This window comes from Lissotriton vulgaris, chromosome 5 (assembly GCF_964263255.1).
Source record: "Lissotriton vulgaris chromosome 5, aLisVul1.2, whole genome shotgun sequence".
Taxonomy (NCBI): Eukaryota; Metazoa; Chordata; class Amphibia; order Caudata; family Salamandridae; genus Lissotriton; species Lissotriton vulgaris.
Genome location: NC_141693.1, coordinates 1,279,616,546 through 1,279,633,268, shown reverse-complemented (window position 1 = coordinate 1,279,633,268; position 16,723 = coordinate 1,279,616,546). Strand labels below are relative to the sequence as shown.

The window sequence follows — 16,723 nt, the reverse complement described above, 5'->3', positions numbered from 1 at the left end:
CCATAACTCACTGTTCGCAACAGGAGAATTAGAATTTAAGTGCAACAAAAAAAATCAAAGAAATGCACTGACATGAACAAAGTTAAGAAGTGAGTTATGGTTCTGGCTCAAACATGTAAAACCACTTGAATTCATCAGTTATCGTTATCAACACTCAACACACACCAAAACCTGCACTACCCAACATCCTCATAACACCAATCTCAGAATGACCAAACATACAAAAATAGTGAAGATAACAGCATGGTGGAAAGTGTGAGTCTTGGCGTGTTTGTGTGTATTGATAACCATAACTGCTGATTTTCAGTGGTATTGCGTGTTTGAGCCTGAGCCATAACACACTTTCACTAGGTTAGCTTTAAGATTACATTGTATGAAAGTGTTTTTAGATAAGGTAAATGTCGTGTCTTCATGGTAATATTGCATTATAGTGATTTTAATCTTAAGTAGTTTCAATGTTACCACAAGTTAAACAAAATGGGAATAGATCATTTATTGTGAAGGGCTTTAGAAAAGTACAATGCCCACTATCATCAGTGCACAGCAAGGCCTCTTAGCAGTCATGTAGCTGCCAGGGGCCATCTGCTATGAGGATAATTTGGGGACTATGGGGCATATTAGCAAGGGCGGTAATGCCGCTTTAGCGGCACTTTTTGCCGAGAAAGCGGCAATTTTTTTATCAATTACATGCTGTCGCTAACACCAGTTAACGACAGCTTCCAGGCGATAGCGACCGGTTTGGGGCCCGCTTTGCATGCCAGAGATATTTATTGCTAATGACATGCAAAGTGGGTGTACCCAAACTGGTAGCGACTGAAAGCAGTCGCTAACACAGCTATTGCCTATTAGCCATACCCGCGATGCGATAAAAAAACGTGCACTAACCGTGATTAGCCGCAGGATTTTTCACCTGGTAAAAACCTGACTTAGCCATAATAGTCTATGGGAGGTGGATTCTATGGCTAAGTCCGCACCTGCCTATTAGCGAGAATTTCCTTACCGATAGGATTTGTATTGCTGGAAATCTCATGTTATAGATGGGATTCGGCGCTATCACTGGATTTTTTATCGCCGTGGAGATAAACCTTGATAATACTGCATTATCTCCGCGATAAAATCCAGCGATAGGAGGCTATAAAAAAAATTGCGCTAAGCGTGGTTTGTGATAATTTTCGCAAGTTGTTGCTAATATGCCTCCGTATACGTAATGTAACTGTGAGGCCTGCGCCCTTTTCTTTCCAGATCCATACGTGAAGATCTACCTGATGCAGAATGGCAAGCGGCTGAAGAAGAAGAAAACCACCGTCAAAAGCAAGACCCTCAACCCTTACTTCAATGAGTCCTTCAGCTTTGAGATTCCCTTCGAGCAGATACAGGTGAGATGTTTTCTTGTACTAAGAGAGGGAAAAGACCAAATGTACTGAAGGGGGATGTTCATTCAAGGACTACCATCTGTCTCTGCTAAAAGAGAGGGTGGAATCATCAAAACTTGGCTGATGCCATAACACAGGAACAGGGACCTCTAGAACAGTTTCCATAGTTCTCCCTCACAATGGTACCTCTCAAAAAAAGCTTCTCGATAGAATTCTGGTGTTGATGTACATTTCTGAATATGTGGGGTTTCCTTGTTAGCACTGCAACCCGGTAACATTTTAAGTAGAGCTAATTGTGGCAATTGTATGCAATATCTTCAGCACCTCGACTCACATGGTGTCTTCCAAGTCTGCATTGTGGGTGGTGATACGCTTGAATGTTTAAAAGACAATCCTGGTAGCACTGGGTCGTTCAAGGTCAAGAAGAGGACCTATGTAAGTCACAAGTGTCACACTCCAGAGGCACACGCCATACATAGCTTGTGAACTCAATAAATAAATAAGAGTTGCGCACGCATACGCTCTATTGTGGCAGACGTACACAATTTGTTGTATAAAAGTAGAGGGGAAACAGCCTTTACAATGAGGTTTTACCTTGTTGTGCCTTTACCAGGCATTTTAGCACGCATATTTTTACAGTGAATATGCATTTACAACGCATGCCAATACCACGCATTTAAAGGTAAGTTGGGGGGGGGGGGGGTCACCCCACACAAATATATTGTTTTTAAATAAAAAAACAATGCGTGGTATTTGCATACGTTGTAAATGCAAGGTCGTGGTAAAAACATGCGCGCTAAAAATGTGAGGCAAAGGCATGCAAAGTAATTACCTGTGTTGTACCGTCGTACAACAAATTAGAGAGCATTTAATTAAGCATTTATCATCAGTGTGTCCGGGCCTACAAAGAATGATGGGATTATGGGTCAAGCATCAGAGCGTCCATATTGAAAACAATCACCTGAATAGGTCGGCACACTTTTAAGGAAATCGAAGGAGTTCCTAACTGGTCCAGCCCCCAGATGACCAACAGGCCCAGAGTAGTCACATGTCAAGTCAGCTCCGGAGTCTGACTGTCTCTGCTCACCTGCCTATCAGGTGAACAGCACCAGCGCAGCCACCAATATCCCTGATTTCCCACAGACATCCAGCTGGTGTGTTCCACTCTGTGTTTAGAGTTTCCTTCAGGAAATGGAGGATTCTTTTTTCCCTTTAGAGTCAATAATTTTTATTGTGTGGAGAAGCAATCTTTTACACAGCCCAGCTGCCTACATCAGCTTTCCGGCAGGGCGTACTCTCATAGCAATTACACAGCATCTGGGTCCACAACCCGGAGGGCGACCCCGCGGAAGAGAGCGAAGCTGTAAGAGCAACCTTGTAATGCTTTAGCCACCACTTTTAATCGAAAAACAAGCATAAGACAAAAAAAACCACCCCCAATACCCCCACCCTGCTCCGCACCAGCTTCGAACTCTACCATCCAACCTCCAGGACCCGCCAATTTTCCCTATCAACAAGCAATCAATCAATATGTGTGGCCCCCTGAGGTTCTAAAGGAATGAGTTGCAGAATTTGCAGATACTTCGGGCACGTTACTTCTCGCAGGTCTTTAGGGAGGAGTCGCAAGAACGGACCCCAGAGCTTTGCGTAGTCGCTGCCCTTCCCACCCATACCCAGGGAGAGGTGCTCCATAGCCAAAATGTGCCAAAGTCTTAGTAACCAATTCCGTGGCTATGGACTTTTTTCCCTTTAAACTATAAATCAGACCCTCTCTTTGAGATTTGGTTATCTCAAACTAGAGGTGGCCAAGCCAAGAAGTTAACAGTGAGAGCTGAGCCAGAGCAGAGACAAAGGCCTGTCTTGGCTCCAGGAGCCTGTGTATGAGGTGAGCCTTGAAAATATTTGCCACATAGATCCTGCACCAAACAGCATGTAAAAATATTAAAAAGTCCCTACAAAATTCAAAAATGTGTATTTCTTTAATGTGGAAGCATTTCACCCAAGAACACCAGATTATATCATTGCATTGATAGGCGTTTATTAAAAGTGATACTTTGTATACATTAACTTAGAATCATTTGTTCCACCCTCCCTGACCATAATGCCATTTGTGAACTTAGAGGCAAGTCAGTGTGTACCCAATATGTGGTCTAGATTCCTATTGTACATGGAGCCGCATTATAGCCTATTGAATCAAACACAAGAGGTTCTCATACAGCACACATCTTGAACACACACATTTGAATGCGCTCTCATATGTAATAATAAAGAAAAAGGAGGCTCTGGGAAATAGAATGTTTGCATAGGGTCACACAGTTTGTTGAAGTGAAGAAGCCGAGATGAATTTGGTTTCATAATGTGCAGTTCAGTCACACAGTGGGTATCTCTTACACTCCTTCCTCCATTTTACATCAAAAGTCATTGCCTTGTCTTTAATTCTTGGCTCCTAAGGTTAGGTGGGGGTGGCAGGCGGAAGTTACGTGAAAGCTTGCTTGTTTTGGGCTGAATTATCCGAAGGGACCCCAAGCTGAGTCATAGCCAGGCATCTGGCGTGAGCTTTCAGTATCTCCCCTGCCTCTACCTCAAACCTCATCCATTCAACTTATGTGTGAAACATTATCTTCTGCACATGCCTCTTTCTTTTCACATTCTCTCTCCACGACTTAGTCATGCCCCCATTGTTTGAAATTATACATTGATTGCTGTTATTTCCTACCATTCTTCTAAAGTGATTTAAGTGAATATCCTATTTAGGTAACGCAGCACTTACTCTTTGCTTAACTCTCACTTTTTCACTTTGCAGAAAGTTCAGGTGGTCATCACCGTCTTGGATTATGACAAACTGGGCAAGAACGAGGCAATTGGGAAGATATTTGTGGGTTGCAGTGCCGGGGGTACAGAGCTCCGCCATTGGTCAGACATGCTGGCAAATCCCAGAAGGCCTATTGCACAGTGGCATCCACTGAAGCCAGAAGAGGAGGTGGACCAGGCACTTTCCGCCAAAAAGTAGAACGTCACAGTCCAGCATAACCTAAAAGACATTTAAGCGACCCAGAGCTATTGATACCTCAGTTATGCAAAGTTAGAGTTTTTTTCCATGTTGATTATGAAATATTCCAGCTTAAAGAGAGTGGACAGATTCTGAGAGGGAGTCAAGTGGACCTGGTGCAGGTTGGTGCTGTCCAATCCATTCTTCACAAGGAGCGGAAGACTTAGCGGCATGTTCTAGAATGTTTCCTGTTGTAGGTCCTCCCTCTCGTCTCTCCACTTATGTTGACCCAAGCCGAACAACTAACCCTGCTAAATGGCAATGCTTCTTGTTTCTTGAACTCTCCCCTGCCACATCATGTGCCACGTAATTCAAGACAGCCCAACCATCCAAGTTGACCAGATACACTGTGCTTGTTTCAGAATCGACCACCCAACCAGGACACCTCTTATGAGGGGTGGCTTTCATCCGTGCCCAAGCACTGACCTTTGTTTGCACACATCCGAGTTGAAGTCCTTCCGGGAAGGCTTTCCTTTGGGAAATTAGAAGTATCTACTGTCTGACTTTGTTTGAGAGAAAACACAACACAAAGTGGTTTTAGAAAATTTGGTGAGCTGAACACCTTCGAAAAAGAGAAGAAATACTTAAGGATCTGGGGTTACCTGACTACTTTAAGACTTTTTCAGAAATGAAAGTTCCAGACCACTAGAACATAGAGTGTCTCCTTTTGGTGGCACAAGTGGCTGGGCAGACAAAGTGTGATTCCATTCTTGCTAGTAGGGTTATTCCTAGGTGATTCAGCAGGGGCCCAAAGAGCAGAAAGCAGACACTATGGAACATACGCTACTGCTTGTCCTTTTGCAAAGTTTCTACTCTCCTCATTCTAGAGTTGTAAAATTGGGAGTTGAGTGCAATATGTGTGTGCAAGGAAATTGCTGTGTGAGTTATGTGTCTTCACTCTACAACTTCCAGGTCAGATGAAAATTCATGCTAGGACTTCCAGGTCATGTGCATTTACTTTCAGGACTTCCGGGTTAGGAGTGTGCTCCTCACTTTCAGGTCAGATGTGCCGACTTTAGGACTTCCAGGTCAGCAGTATGCCCTATAAGATGTATGGGGTCACATACGTCCTTCCTATGAGAATGTCTCACATGTCCAAAACGTCTAGAAGACTGACTACTTGGAAAGCAAGATGGCTCACTTAGCTAGTTCTTCCCATTCACACCTGCTGTGAGGTGTAGGTTACATGCTTGGATCCTGGCAAGACCAACTCAGCCTTCCATCTGTTCAGGGTTGGTAAACTTACTACCATTACCATGGATAACCGTAATACCTGTTGGTTAGAGTACTAACAAACAGTGGAAGCGTGATATGAGGTTGCAAAAATGCAACATAACAAATTATAGTAAGATTGGATAAGAGGTGGGTGTATAATGACTTTCCAAAGTGTGTTTGTGAAGAATGACTCACTGCTTGGTGTACCTTTGCATTAGGACTTCCGGATCAGCATGAAGTTTCCCTTCATTAGGCATTCCACTTCCAGGCAAGACCACTCTCGTGGCCTTAGGAGGTTTGGCATAAATTAGCTCCTTCTAATGGTCTTCAGTGTCCTGCTCATCCCTACTCATGGACATGAACATCACTTGAGTCAACTGTGGAACAATGGAGTCAGATGTACATGGGTTTGTGGGTGACGTGTGCCTGTTTTGGGATTTGCTGGTCAGGGTCAGCTGAGCTTTCTTTGCGAGTCTCCATGTTGGGACCCGGAAATGGCAGTGGTAATCAGCCGTCCGTTGAGGTGCTGGCAACCTGATTCAAAAGATACATAGGCACCAGATGCATAGGCATTTAACAGGAGGTTTTGTGTGCTCTTTTTGACTCCTTCTTAATATTAAAGATACATGCGATGCTATAACCAGGGCACAAGCTACTGGAACCATGGTACGATGTATGCTAACGACCCGGGCGGCATGCAAAGCAAGGCTGGTGAGACTTGGAGACATGTTAGGGAGCCAACAAGAATGTGGCGCCCGATTGACTTTAGGAGCATCAATTGTGACCTTCTGGTGAGTGATGCAAACTCATCAAAAACTCAAAACACATTTCAGACTGCTGAGACACAGCTTTGCAGCTTCAAAAGTGAGACCATCATACAACCGCAGAAACGTGTGCACGGTTATTGAGACTACATGATGGCGTACAAACACGCAAATAAAACACGCGCTGGCCTGCTGGTGGTTAAAAGATGAGACGCTGCATAGGATGCACTCAGGCTAGATATGGCCTCCACTGGGAAAGTTACCCAGATTGTAATTTACGGCATAGTTTTCCCAATCTACCACAGAGATACACCTGGCCCAATAAGCCACCCATGAAGCCATTTCTGGGAGCCTAGAGTGAATGCTGGGCTGCAAAGAGTTTGACTGGTTACACTGTCATCATTCACGCACCACATTGTGAGGTTTCGATGCCTAGGGGAGAGCCCAGGACCATCATATGATCATCGGCCTACATTCCTGTGCAGACTGAGCACCGTGTAGGGCCTCTAGGACCAGTGGAGTGTATGGGATGCACCCAGTAATGCCTTCAGAGGCAGTGGGGTGCGAGGGTTTATGCTTTTCTAGGGTACAAGTCTACCAGAATGTTCAGATGCACACTGGACTATGGCATGAAGGCCAGCACAGTGTTTGGGGTTTCCATAGAATTGGAGAGCCAGTCAGAATCGGTGTAAGTAAATTGTAAATTGTAAATTGTTGTATCTTGTAAAGCGCACTGCTACCCGGAGGCCTCGTAGCGCTATAGACCGCTGGGGAACCCGTCCTGGCTTTCCCTGTGAGATAGTCCCTCCTGGGGGTCTCCAAGGTGAAACCAGGCATCCCCGGCGTTTGTGTGGGGCCGTTGTGGAGATGAGGCAAGCTAATGCCCAGAGTTGCCGAGTGTGCTCCCTGGTCGGAGTAGGCACCGATGCGAGAATTATCAGTCCGCTGATCCTTGTCCAAGACCCTGCCGCGTCGGGAATCGAACCCTGGTCCTGGGCCGTTCTCTGCACTCGGGTCTGCCGCTTCTAACCAGTGAGCCACACCTCTCTCACTCTAAGTCGAGAGTGAATCTGCATTGGGGCCTCTGGGTCTAACAAAGTTAGTGGTTAACAATGGACTGGTATAGCAGGAGTCAGCAAGTGTGAGTGTGCATTAGACAACAGCTGCCAGCTGAATGAGTTTGTGCTGGACAGGGAGCACTAGAGTGGGCAGGAAATGGTTTTTTACCACGGATATGGAGCAATAGAGCCAGCGGGAGTGCATTTACACTGAATATTGAGCACCGGAGTCAGCAGAAGCTGGGCCTTTACTCTGAATACTGAGCACACACTGGAAGGAGTACATTTACAATTAAAACTGAGCTTTGGGGTCATCAGGAGTGCATTTACACTGAATATTGAGCACCGGAGTCAGCAGAAGCTCAGCAGAAGGAGTGCATTTACACTGAATATTGAGCCCTGGAGCCAGCAGAAGGAGTTAATTTACACTGAATATTGAGCTTTGGAGTCAGCAGAAGGTGTGCATTTACACTGAATATTGAGCACCAAAGTCAGCAGAAGGAGTGCATTTACACTGAGTACTGAGCACCGGAGTCAGCAGAAGGTGTGCATTTACACTGAATATTGAGCCCTGGAGCCAGCAGAAGGAGTGCATTTACACTGAGTACTGAGCACTGGAGACAGCAGAAGGAGTGCATTTACACTGAATATTGAGCCCTGGAGCCAGCAGAAGGAGTGCTTTTACACTGAATACTGTGCACTGGAGTCAGCACAAGTTGTGCATTTACACCCGCTAATGAGCACTGGAGTCAGCAGAAGGTGTGAATTTACGCTGATAACGGAGCACTGGAGTCAGCAGAAGGAGTGGTTTTACTCTGAATACTGAGCACTGGAGTCGGCAGAAGGTGTGCATTTACACTGAATAATGAGCACTGGAGACAGCAGAAGGTGTGCATTTACACTGAACACTGAGCACTGGAGTCAGCAGAAGGAGTGCTTTTACACTGAATACTGGCACTGGAGTGTAATGAAGAAGGGTATTTACACAGAATATTGAGCACTGGAGTCCACAGAAGGAATGCATTTACACTGAATATTGAGCACTGGAGTCCACAGAAGGAGTTAATTTACACTGAATATTGAACTTTGGAGTCAGCAGAAGGTGTGCATTTACACTGAATATTGAGCACCAGAGTCAGCAGAAGGAGTGCATTTACACTGAGTACTGAGCACCGGAGTCAGCAGAAGGTGTGCATTTACACTGAATACTGAGCACTGGAGTCCGCAGAAGGAGTGCATTTACACTGAATATTTAGCACTGCAGTCAGGAGAAGGTTTGGATTTATATAAGATTGTGAGCACTGCAGTCAGTAGAAGGTTTGGGGTTACATAGGATTGTGAGCACTGCAGTCAGGAGAAGGTTTGGAGTTACATGGGATTGTGAGCACTGCAGTCAGTAGAAGGTTTGGGGTTACATAGCATTGTGTGCACTGCAGTCAGTAGAAGGTTTGGGGTTACAAAGGATTGTGGGCACTGCAGTCAGGAGAAGGTTTGGAGTTACATGGGATTGTGAGCACTGCAGTCAGTAGAAGGTTTGGGGTTACATAGGATTGTGTGCACTGCAGTCAGTAGAAGGTATGGATTTGCACTGGACGTGGGGCACTGTAGTCAGCAGGTTTGGAGTTACATAGGATTGTGAGCACTGCAGGCAGGAGAAGGTTTGGAGTTACATGGGATTGTGAGCACTGGGGTCAGCAGGTTTGGAGTTACATAGGATTGTGAGCACTGCAGTCAGCAGGTTTGGAGTTACATGGGATTGTGAGCACTGCAGTCAGCAGGTTTGGAGTTACATAGGATTGTGAGCATTGCCTTCAGTAGAAGGTTTGGAGTTACATAGGATTGTGAGCACTGCAGTCAGTAGAAGGTATGGATTTGCACTGGACGTGGGGCACTGTAGTCAGCAGGTTTGGAGTTACATAGGATTGTGAGCACTGCAGGCAGGAGAAGTTTGGAGTTACATAGGATTGTGAGCACTGCAGGCAGGAGAAGGTTTGGAGTTACATGGGATTGTGAGCACTGGGGTCAGCAGGTTTGGAGTTACATAGGATTGTGAGCACTGCAGTCAGCAGGTTTGGAGTTACATGGGATTGTGAGCACTGCAGTCAGCAGGTTTGGAGTTACATAGGATTGTGAGCACTGCCTTCAGTAGAAGGTTTGGAGTTACATAGGATTGTGAGCACTGCAGTCAGAAGGTTTGGATTTGCCCTGGACGTGGGACACAGCAGTCAGCAGGTTTGGAGTTACATAGGATTGTGAGCACTGCTGTCAGTAGAAGGTTTGGATTTGCACTGGGCGTGGGGCACTGCAGTCAGCAGGTTTTCGTTTATTCTTGGTATAGAGCAGCAGTCAGACAAGGGCTGCATATAGTAAACAGTAATGAGAAACGAGTGCAGGGGAGAATCAACTGATGTCTGTGTGCCGGAAAGAGAGGCCGGGGAAGTGATAAGAAAACTTGATGTGTGTGTGAAGAAAGAGGAGAAGGCCATAATACCGGAAGGCCTCATGGGACGAGAGGACTCGCGGAGTATGTTTGTGTTGGGGCAGAGAAACCAGGGGCTAGTAAAGCCTCAGGCGGCCATTTATACAAAGAGAGTCCCAGCCAGGACAGAGAGACGGGTCTGCAGCAGTTCTGAGGAGAACCTGTGCACTCCAGCGATGCGAGGGGGGCTGTAACTCACAGGAGGACGTCCTGGGTCTTTAAGGGGCTGGGGATGCAACTTTCGAAACAATCTGAGGGTCACTTTGGCCCACATTAGAACTCTCGGTGACTGATCTAAATTGTCAGTACATTCAAGGGAAGGAATTCATCAACAACAACATCTATTGTGGGAGGAGGGGACAGAGGCCGAGGAAAACAGCGCATTCGCCTACAAAGGCATCACTACCGCTTCGAAAACATTCGTCCAATTTACGTATATCTGAAGCACTGCCGTCATCTTGTAGGCTAATACGAAACTAAAAGAAACACCTCTGCTGGCACGCGCCCCTCCCCCGCGTCCCTAGAGGAGAGAACCTTGTTTAGAGGCCTTTTCATTGCCTTGTGTGCTGCGGCCACTGACGTCTCTCCTACACCCCCACTTACACCCTTGTAGTGCCCCTGAACGCTGGCAAACTGGAGGCTCATCTGGTAATGGGCGCCACCTCGCTCTAGCTGTGCGTTCTTCCCTGACCTGCTCCAGGGGTTGGGAAGATGCCCTAACAGGTCAGAGTAACAGAGAACTTCGCAGACTGACACTGGCCTCCTGACACCTTCCGAGTCCCTGTTGGGCGGATGTGCCCTGTGCCGTGTATCCGCCCCACCCTATTCATGCTCAGTTCCTACGCTACAGTTGTGTTATCTGCCACAAGTTGATCAACACAAAAGAACACAGGGGGTCTGGAAGCCAACTAACCTGGCTCGGCTGTCTGTAAAGACTATAAAGTCAAAGGGTCACCGGGTCACCACAGAACAGCCTCAGAACAGGGAACAACTACCAGTCTGACGAACACATGAAGCCCTGAACAGACTCAAAATATATCCAAAGCTGGTCGACCAGATCCAAACCATCAAATAGTGGATTACCATCAAAAAGACACTGGGCAGATTTTTGTTAACTGGCGCATCCCGAGGGATGCGCCAGTTAACGTGCGCCACAGTGCGCCACAGCTACGCCACCCATGGTGCGCCGCATTTATAATGCGGCGCACCTTGGTGCAAAAACGGCACAGATGCGTGACGCATCTGTGCCGGAAATGTGAAGCATTGCTGGAGTTGCGTTGCAAGCGCGACGCAGCTCGAGCAAGGCTCGGGGGTGCCCCATCTACACAATGCTGCATCAAGACCTACGCCTGCTTCAAGCAGGCGCAGGGTTTTGACGCAGCATTGGCCAGTAAGTGATTGAGTGAAATCTCATAGATTTCACTCAGCCACTTTCAGGAGGCGTTCCTGCGCAAAAACGCCCCCCCCCTGCGCAGGAACGCCTCCTTATGGCGCAGGGCTTTACAACGTGACGCATCTCCTAGATGCGTCACGTTATAAATAGGGCGCATTGTTTGCGCCACAGTTGCGTCAAATAAAGTGACGCAATTGCGGCGCAAGGCCATCATAAATCTGCCCCACTGTGATCAGTCATATGGTCTGGCTGTCCACCCTGTGAATAGGCTGGTCCCTTGATCATCGAGACCAAATGCCACACAGTCAATTAATAGTATTGGATCTGGTCCACAGTTATCTATGAACCGCCTTCTGATAGCTAACCTTTGATTATTATTTGATATTGTGTAGCTGGGGATGTGAACAAGGTAAGAGTCTTAAAACTTTGTTTCCCTTTGACCCTCTCTCCACTGTTTGTTGTGATATCTGCCACAAGGTGGCAGCACTGTGGGAATGGAGATTTAAAAAGACTGCAACAGCCTACTGAGAAACCAACTTGGCGAGGAGGCTCCTGCTGCAAATCCTGAAGCTCACAGATCCAGGAACGTTCACCAAATGGACCACTCACGAGCCCTTGTTTGTAAACAGAGAGGGATCACAGGGATAGAATAGCCAGATGTCAGAGTGATGAGCAAGAGGGAAGGGGAAGAAATATGTGATGCAGAACGTGGGGTGTAATGAACAATAAAGCCTCGATGCCTGTGTGCAACAGATAAAGGAGACTGCAACAAGGTTTGTTTTTTTATCTTTCACATGCCTCATTCACTGAGAGGACGCCGTGAGACTGCACCGCTGATTGACTTTCGCTGCCGTTTCCTGGAAGCTGTTCCAATTTTTTTTCCGCCAGAGGATCAGCCTGGAACATATAAGACGTGGCATCCTTCTGGCCACTTGCAATATTTAGGGGCAGAGACTATGACTTTAGCGCCATCGACTCATTAGTGCTAGTATTTATTTTTTACAAAAAAACAAAAAACAAAAAAAACAAATCCAAAAAGGAAAAACGCAAACTGAAGCCATTTGAGACTCCTTTGATTCCAAATTGGAAGACCTTTTGGTGTGTGTGTGTGGATGCGAGTAGTTTTACAAATAAATACAATGTATATATATAGACGCATATATAAATATATATAAATAGATTGACATATATATGGAAAAATGATTTAAAAATCTTGAATACTGCATGACGCACTATGTAAATAGTAGCATGGAAAAGCAATCTTTCAGACCTGTGTGTGGCTCACCTGTTAGTACCCGTCTTGGGGTCCCTGTGCGCGCGGTTGCTCTATGTATCTCTAGCGCCACCTGTTGTTATGGGTCTAGGCTGTGCTGGTGATTTCTTCTTCTGCCCCTACCCATTAACCCACTGGTCACTCCAATGCACAGCCTAGCTCCTTCCATCATTGGTATCTTCTAATTTCCTCATTTTACATGTATTTATTTACTGATATATTTATTTATTGCTATGTTTATGTATTTAAATATTTAAGAGTAATTGACCAGTGAAATGGGCAAAATAGCTATTCATTTTTGTTAAAAAAGGGAAGGGGTCTACAGTTTGAAGAGTGTTGTTTCGTATGTGATTGGAGATGGCCACTTTCAATCAAAAGACATTCCCTTCAAGAATTAGGGAACGGAATGCAAATGGGAGGATCCTTCCCTTAGCGGCTATAAAATGTTGCTCAGCTATAGCTTTTGTTCTGCCTGTTGATGGCATCAGAGAAGCTGTCAAATGATGTCTTTCCTTAAATATGTAAAATGGAAAAAAGACCCCCAGTACGTTCGGATCCGAATGATCATTCCATGCAGCGATTGGATGTTTTTTCGAAATTCTGCTGAGGGCTCGTGAGGACTGCACAGCCTGCTGCAATGATGTGTTTTCTGTTTTACATCACATCTAGCTCATAAATTGAACTAAATAATGCGACCAACTCTATTGCGTTAAACACGGTGACTTGGGTACCAGACGCCTTTGGTTGTTCTACAGCCCTCCTTGTAGAAACATTTCACGACCTACAGTGTTCAACGTACCTTGCTCTACTACCCTTACTGTGGAAATTGAGAACGCATATTTAAAGATTAAGCCCTGCTGGAAATGCTACTCACTAAAAATGTAACGCTTACTTTTTAGAAGCACACGAGTTTTGTTGGTGGGCAAGCACTTCAGTCTGATTACAAGTATTAAGAACGTTCTATTTATTTCGAAATTGTGTGAACAATTTTGTGACCTTATTTCCTAATGATGATCAAGTTAGAAGGGGGTACGATTATTTGTTGCTGATATTTCAGTTTATATACCCAAGGATGGGGCAAAAAAGCATATAACACAATATTTTTTTTCAATCCCATAAAATTGTTATTCAAGCAAGGTCTAGTGAAATTGTTGCATTTTCATCCTTGATCACCCATCTCTTGCTCTAGGTATTTTAGATACTGTATTATATGTTGATGGGTCCCTACCCAATGAATAGGGACGGGGGGGGGGGGCGCGGTCTAGTAAAAAAAAGACCAAGCAGCCCTGGGGGCATCCAAAGGGTTGGTCATGTCTAAACAGCATTGCCTTATTTCTGCGAGGACACTTTATGGGGTCAGGTTCAAAAGCAGTGACGTTTCAGCATGTGAATGTGCCATACACAGGTACCCAACAAGAAATAATGTTGGTGTAGCCTCACCACACTTCACCAGCTGAAGACTTCCTTTCACCTCGCAGGACACTAGACCTGCTCGCATGCTGAATCCGCTCCTACCACTTGTTCAGGAAAAAAGCGGGACCAGCGAGTCAGCTTGATGTCACTCATTGAGAGTGACTTGCACTCCAAGTTGATATTGGAGGATGATTTCAGGCAACACGGCAGGCATTCGATCATTGAGTGCCTCTCATTGAATTCACTCTTTACAATCTTGGCCCATCAGGGGCATTTGTTAGGAATTCTCTCAATGCCCTTAAGACCAAGACAGAGAAATCCCTCCCTCTCAATGAAAAATCGTTCAAAGAGCAGTTTTGTTAAGTCAGTAGAACAGGGTTTTTTTAAACATGGAAGTAAGTGGGTTATTTTTGGTGTAGTTCAGGTAAGGTAAAGAATTCAATCATGGTTTTAGTTACAGTTAATGATAGTGTTGCGAATAGGTTAAAGGTTAGAATTGGGTTGAGGGGTATGATCAGGGTTATAATTAAGGGAAGATAAAAACTGATGGCTAAGTTAATGTGTAGGGCCATATTAAGATTTAGTATAAGACATCATCAAGGTTATGAATATGGTTATGGGTTCGTGCAAAGGTTATAGTTAAGTTAGGATAAGGTAAGCGGTCAGGATAAGATTAGAGTGAATTTGGGTGATAATTTGTTTTTGTTGCAGAACAATTACTTGCAGCAAAATAATGTTATCTAAAATCATTGTGGAGTTCATTGTATCTATGTGGTATTTGTATAGCATGGACCTAGCCTGAGGCAGCAGTGTGCTGTACAGGGTCGTAATGGGGAATTCTCTGTGATGATGTTCTCAGTAAACAAATAAACCTGAGAAACTCATTTTAAAACACGTTTCAAGGTTTATCCTCGAATCCACTATATTCCATAAATGTTTTCATAGTGGTGGGTGGAGAGGGCATGTATTTTAGTAGATGTTTGCCTATCATCAAACTAAATCAACTTTGCAAATGCACATCATTCACATCTGTCAGATGGAAGAATTGACCACTTGTCAAGATATCTTTCAACAAAAGAAAACCACAAAGAAAGTAAGAAAACAAAATTTTCTAAGAATCTTTAGATACAAGAATCAATCTGGTAATGAGGCTGTCACTGCATGCCCACACCATGTGCTGAAAGCTATGCTTCTAGATGAGCAGGACAGGAGTCAATAACTTTAGGAAACAATATAGGTTTTTAATGTCCTTGTTGTCCCCATTCACAGGCCATATACTGGTTCCACTTTTAGGGTGCGAGTTCCTCTTTCAGCTGTGCTGAATGATTTTCAAATTAGCCCATTAGCGACTCCACCCAAATGATCAAAATAAAAGTATTACCCCTCCCACCCCAGTTGCTGAAATCATAAACTGAATGCTCTCAAAACAATATTGAGTCCAAATCTGCCTTCAGTGCTACTCCCACCACCTTATGCTTAAAAGCAATGATTATAAAATTGACCTTGGTTAGTTGTTAGAAAAAGGTTTTCAAAATAAGGTCACTAGTGCCTACACTATGTGCTGAAAAAACACTACGCTGAACCTGACCTCTATGGGGTACATTGTCTATTCGAACATGTTGTACATGGCACGGATCAGAAGCTTTCTGTTCCCCAGTCTGGGGCAGTGCATCAAGGCGTACAGAAGGTTGATCATAACATATTTATCCATAGCCAACCAGGCACCAAGACAGTTTATGTTTTGTTATTGAGCACCATACCTACCCAAGAAATTTTAAAGCATGCCTGTTATATGAACAAAATGTGAGGGGAGGGTGGGAAGCAAAAAAAAAGAAGAAAAAACAAATAAAAAAAAGGCAGCAACAAAAAAATGTATGAGGGGCATTGAATTTTTGTGTTCGTCTTTGTGTCTGTAGCTGCGAAAACTTGAATCACGATGCAGCAAATTCTCTCGTTTCTGTCTCTGTGTGCAGTCTGCCTGTTTAATGTTGCATTCCAGCGTTGAGTCTATCCCCCTGAAATGTGCGACTCAGAAGCCATATTTTTTTGATCTCTAGTGACAGGCTAGTATCCTGATTGGCTAGCAGATGGTCCTGCCCCTTCCGCTCCAAACAATAACTATGTCGCATCTGTATTGTCCGTTATGAACAATGTTGCATCCTTCAATGTTACTTGTGTGTAAATAAACTGTTGGTTTGGGAGAATTTGTGTGAACATTTAATTAAAACGTCCCAGTCTGTTGATTTTAGAGAACTCGTGTGAGCATTTATTTGAAATGTCCCAGTCTGCATGCCCTCAGCCAGTTCTTTAAATGTGCGCAATAACAGACAGTACATGTAGAAATTTATAAAATCTCTATTAATTTATAATATATGCTTCAGGATTAAGCTATGCTAAGATTGCCTCTTGAAGAGCTGTTCTGCTTTCCATACAGCCCGTATCACAAATTGTCATCAGTCTACTGGACATGGAACATGCAACATTCTACCATCAGAGGGAGCATCAGTACTTAATTTGAGCCAGTGGTTTCCAGTGTTTAGCACCGGCACTTAATTCTCAACACAGACACTAATGACAGTCCACCACATGGTGGCGCTGTCTGTTTAAGTTTTGAGATGAGCATAACAATAGTGTTTAATAAATCAACATAAATTAAATATAAAATTATAGATGAGTAACAGTGAATTACGGGAATGTTTTTCACAT

General features: G+C 44.6%; 1 protein-coding gene and 1 long non-coding RNA gene across 3 annotated transcripts in view; both read left to right on the top strand.

Moving 5' to 3' along the window:
• Window positions 1–4,989, top strand: part of SYT2 (synaptotagmin 2) — a 356,952-nt gene extending 351,963 nt beyond the window's left edge. For both annotated transcript variants that reach the window (XM_086920344.1, XM_086920342.1), the window contains exons 9-10: window positions 1,243–1,376; window positions 4,177–4,989. In XM_086920344.1, the coding sequence (XP_086776470.1) occupies window positions 1,243–1,376; window positions 4,177–4,383 (341 nt within the window). In that variant the 3' untranslated portion in view covers window positions 4,384–4,989. The remainder of the gene's footprint in view (window positions 1–1,242; window positions 1,377–4,176) is intronic.
• A 2,903-nt stretch (window positions 4,990–7,892) lies between these two features.
• Window positions 7,893–16,270, top strand: LOC147712462 (uncharacterized). The gene is made up of 2 exons (XR_015295998.1): window positions 7,893–9,197; window positions 9,281–16,270. It is a non-coding gene; the product is annotated as an uncharacterized LOC147712462 (long non-coding RNA).
• Window positions 16,271–16,723: the final 453 nt, after the last annotated feature.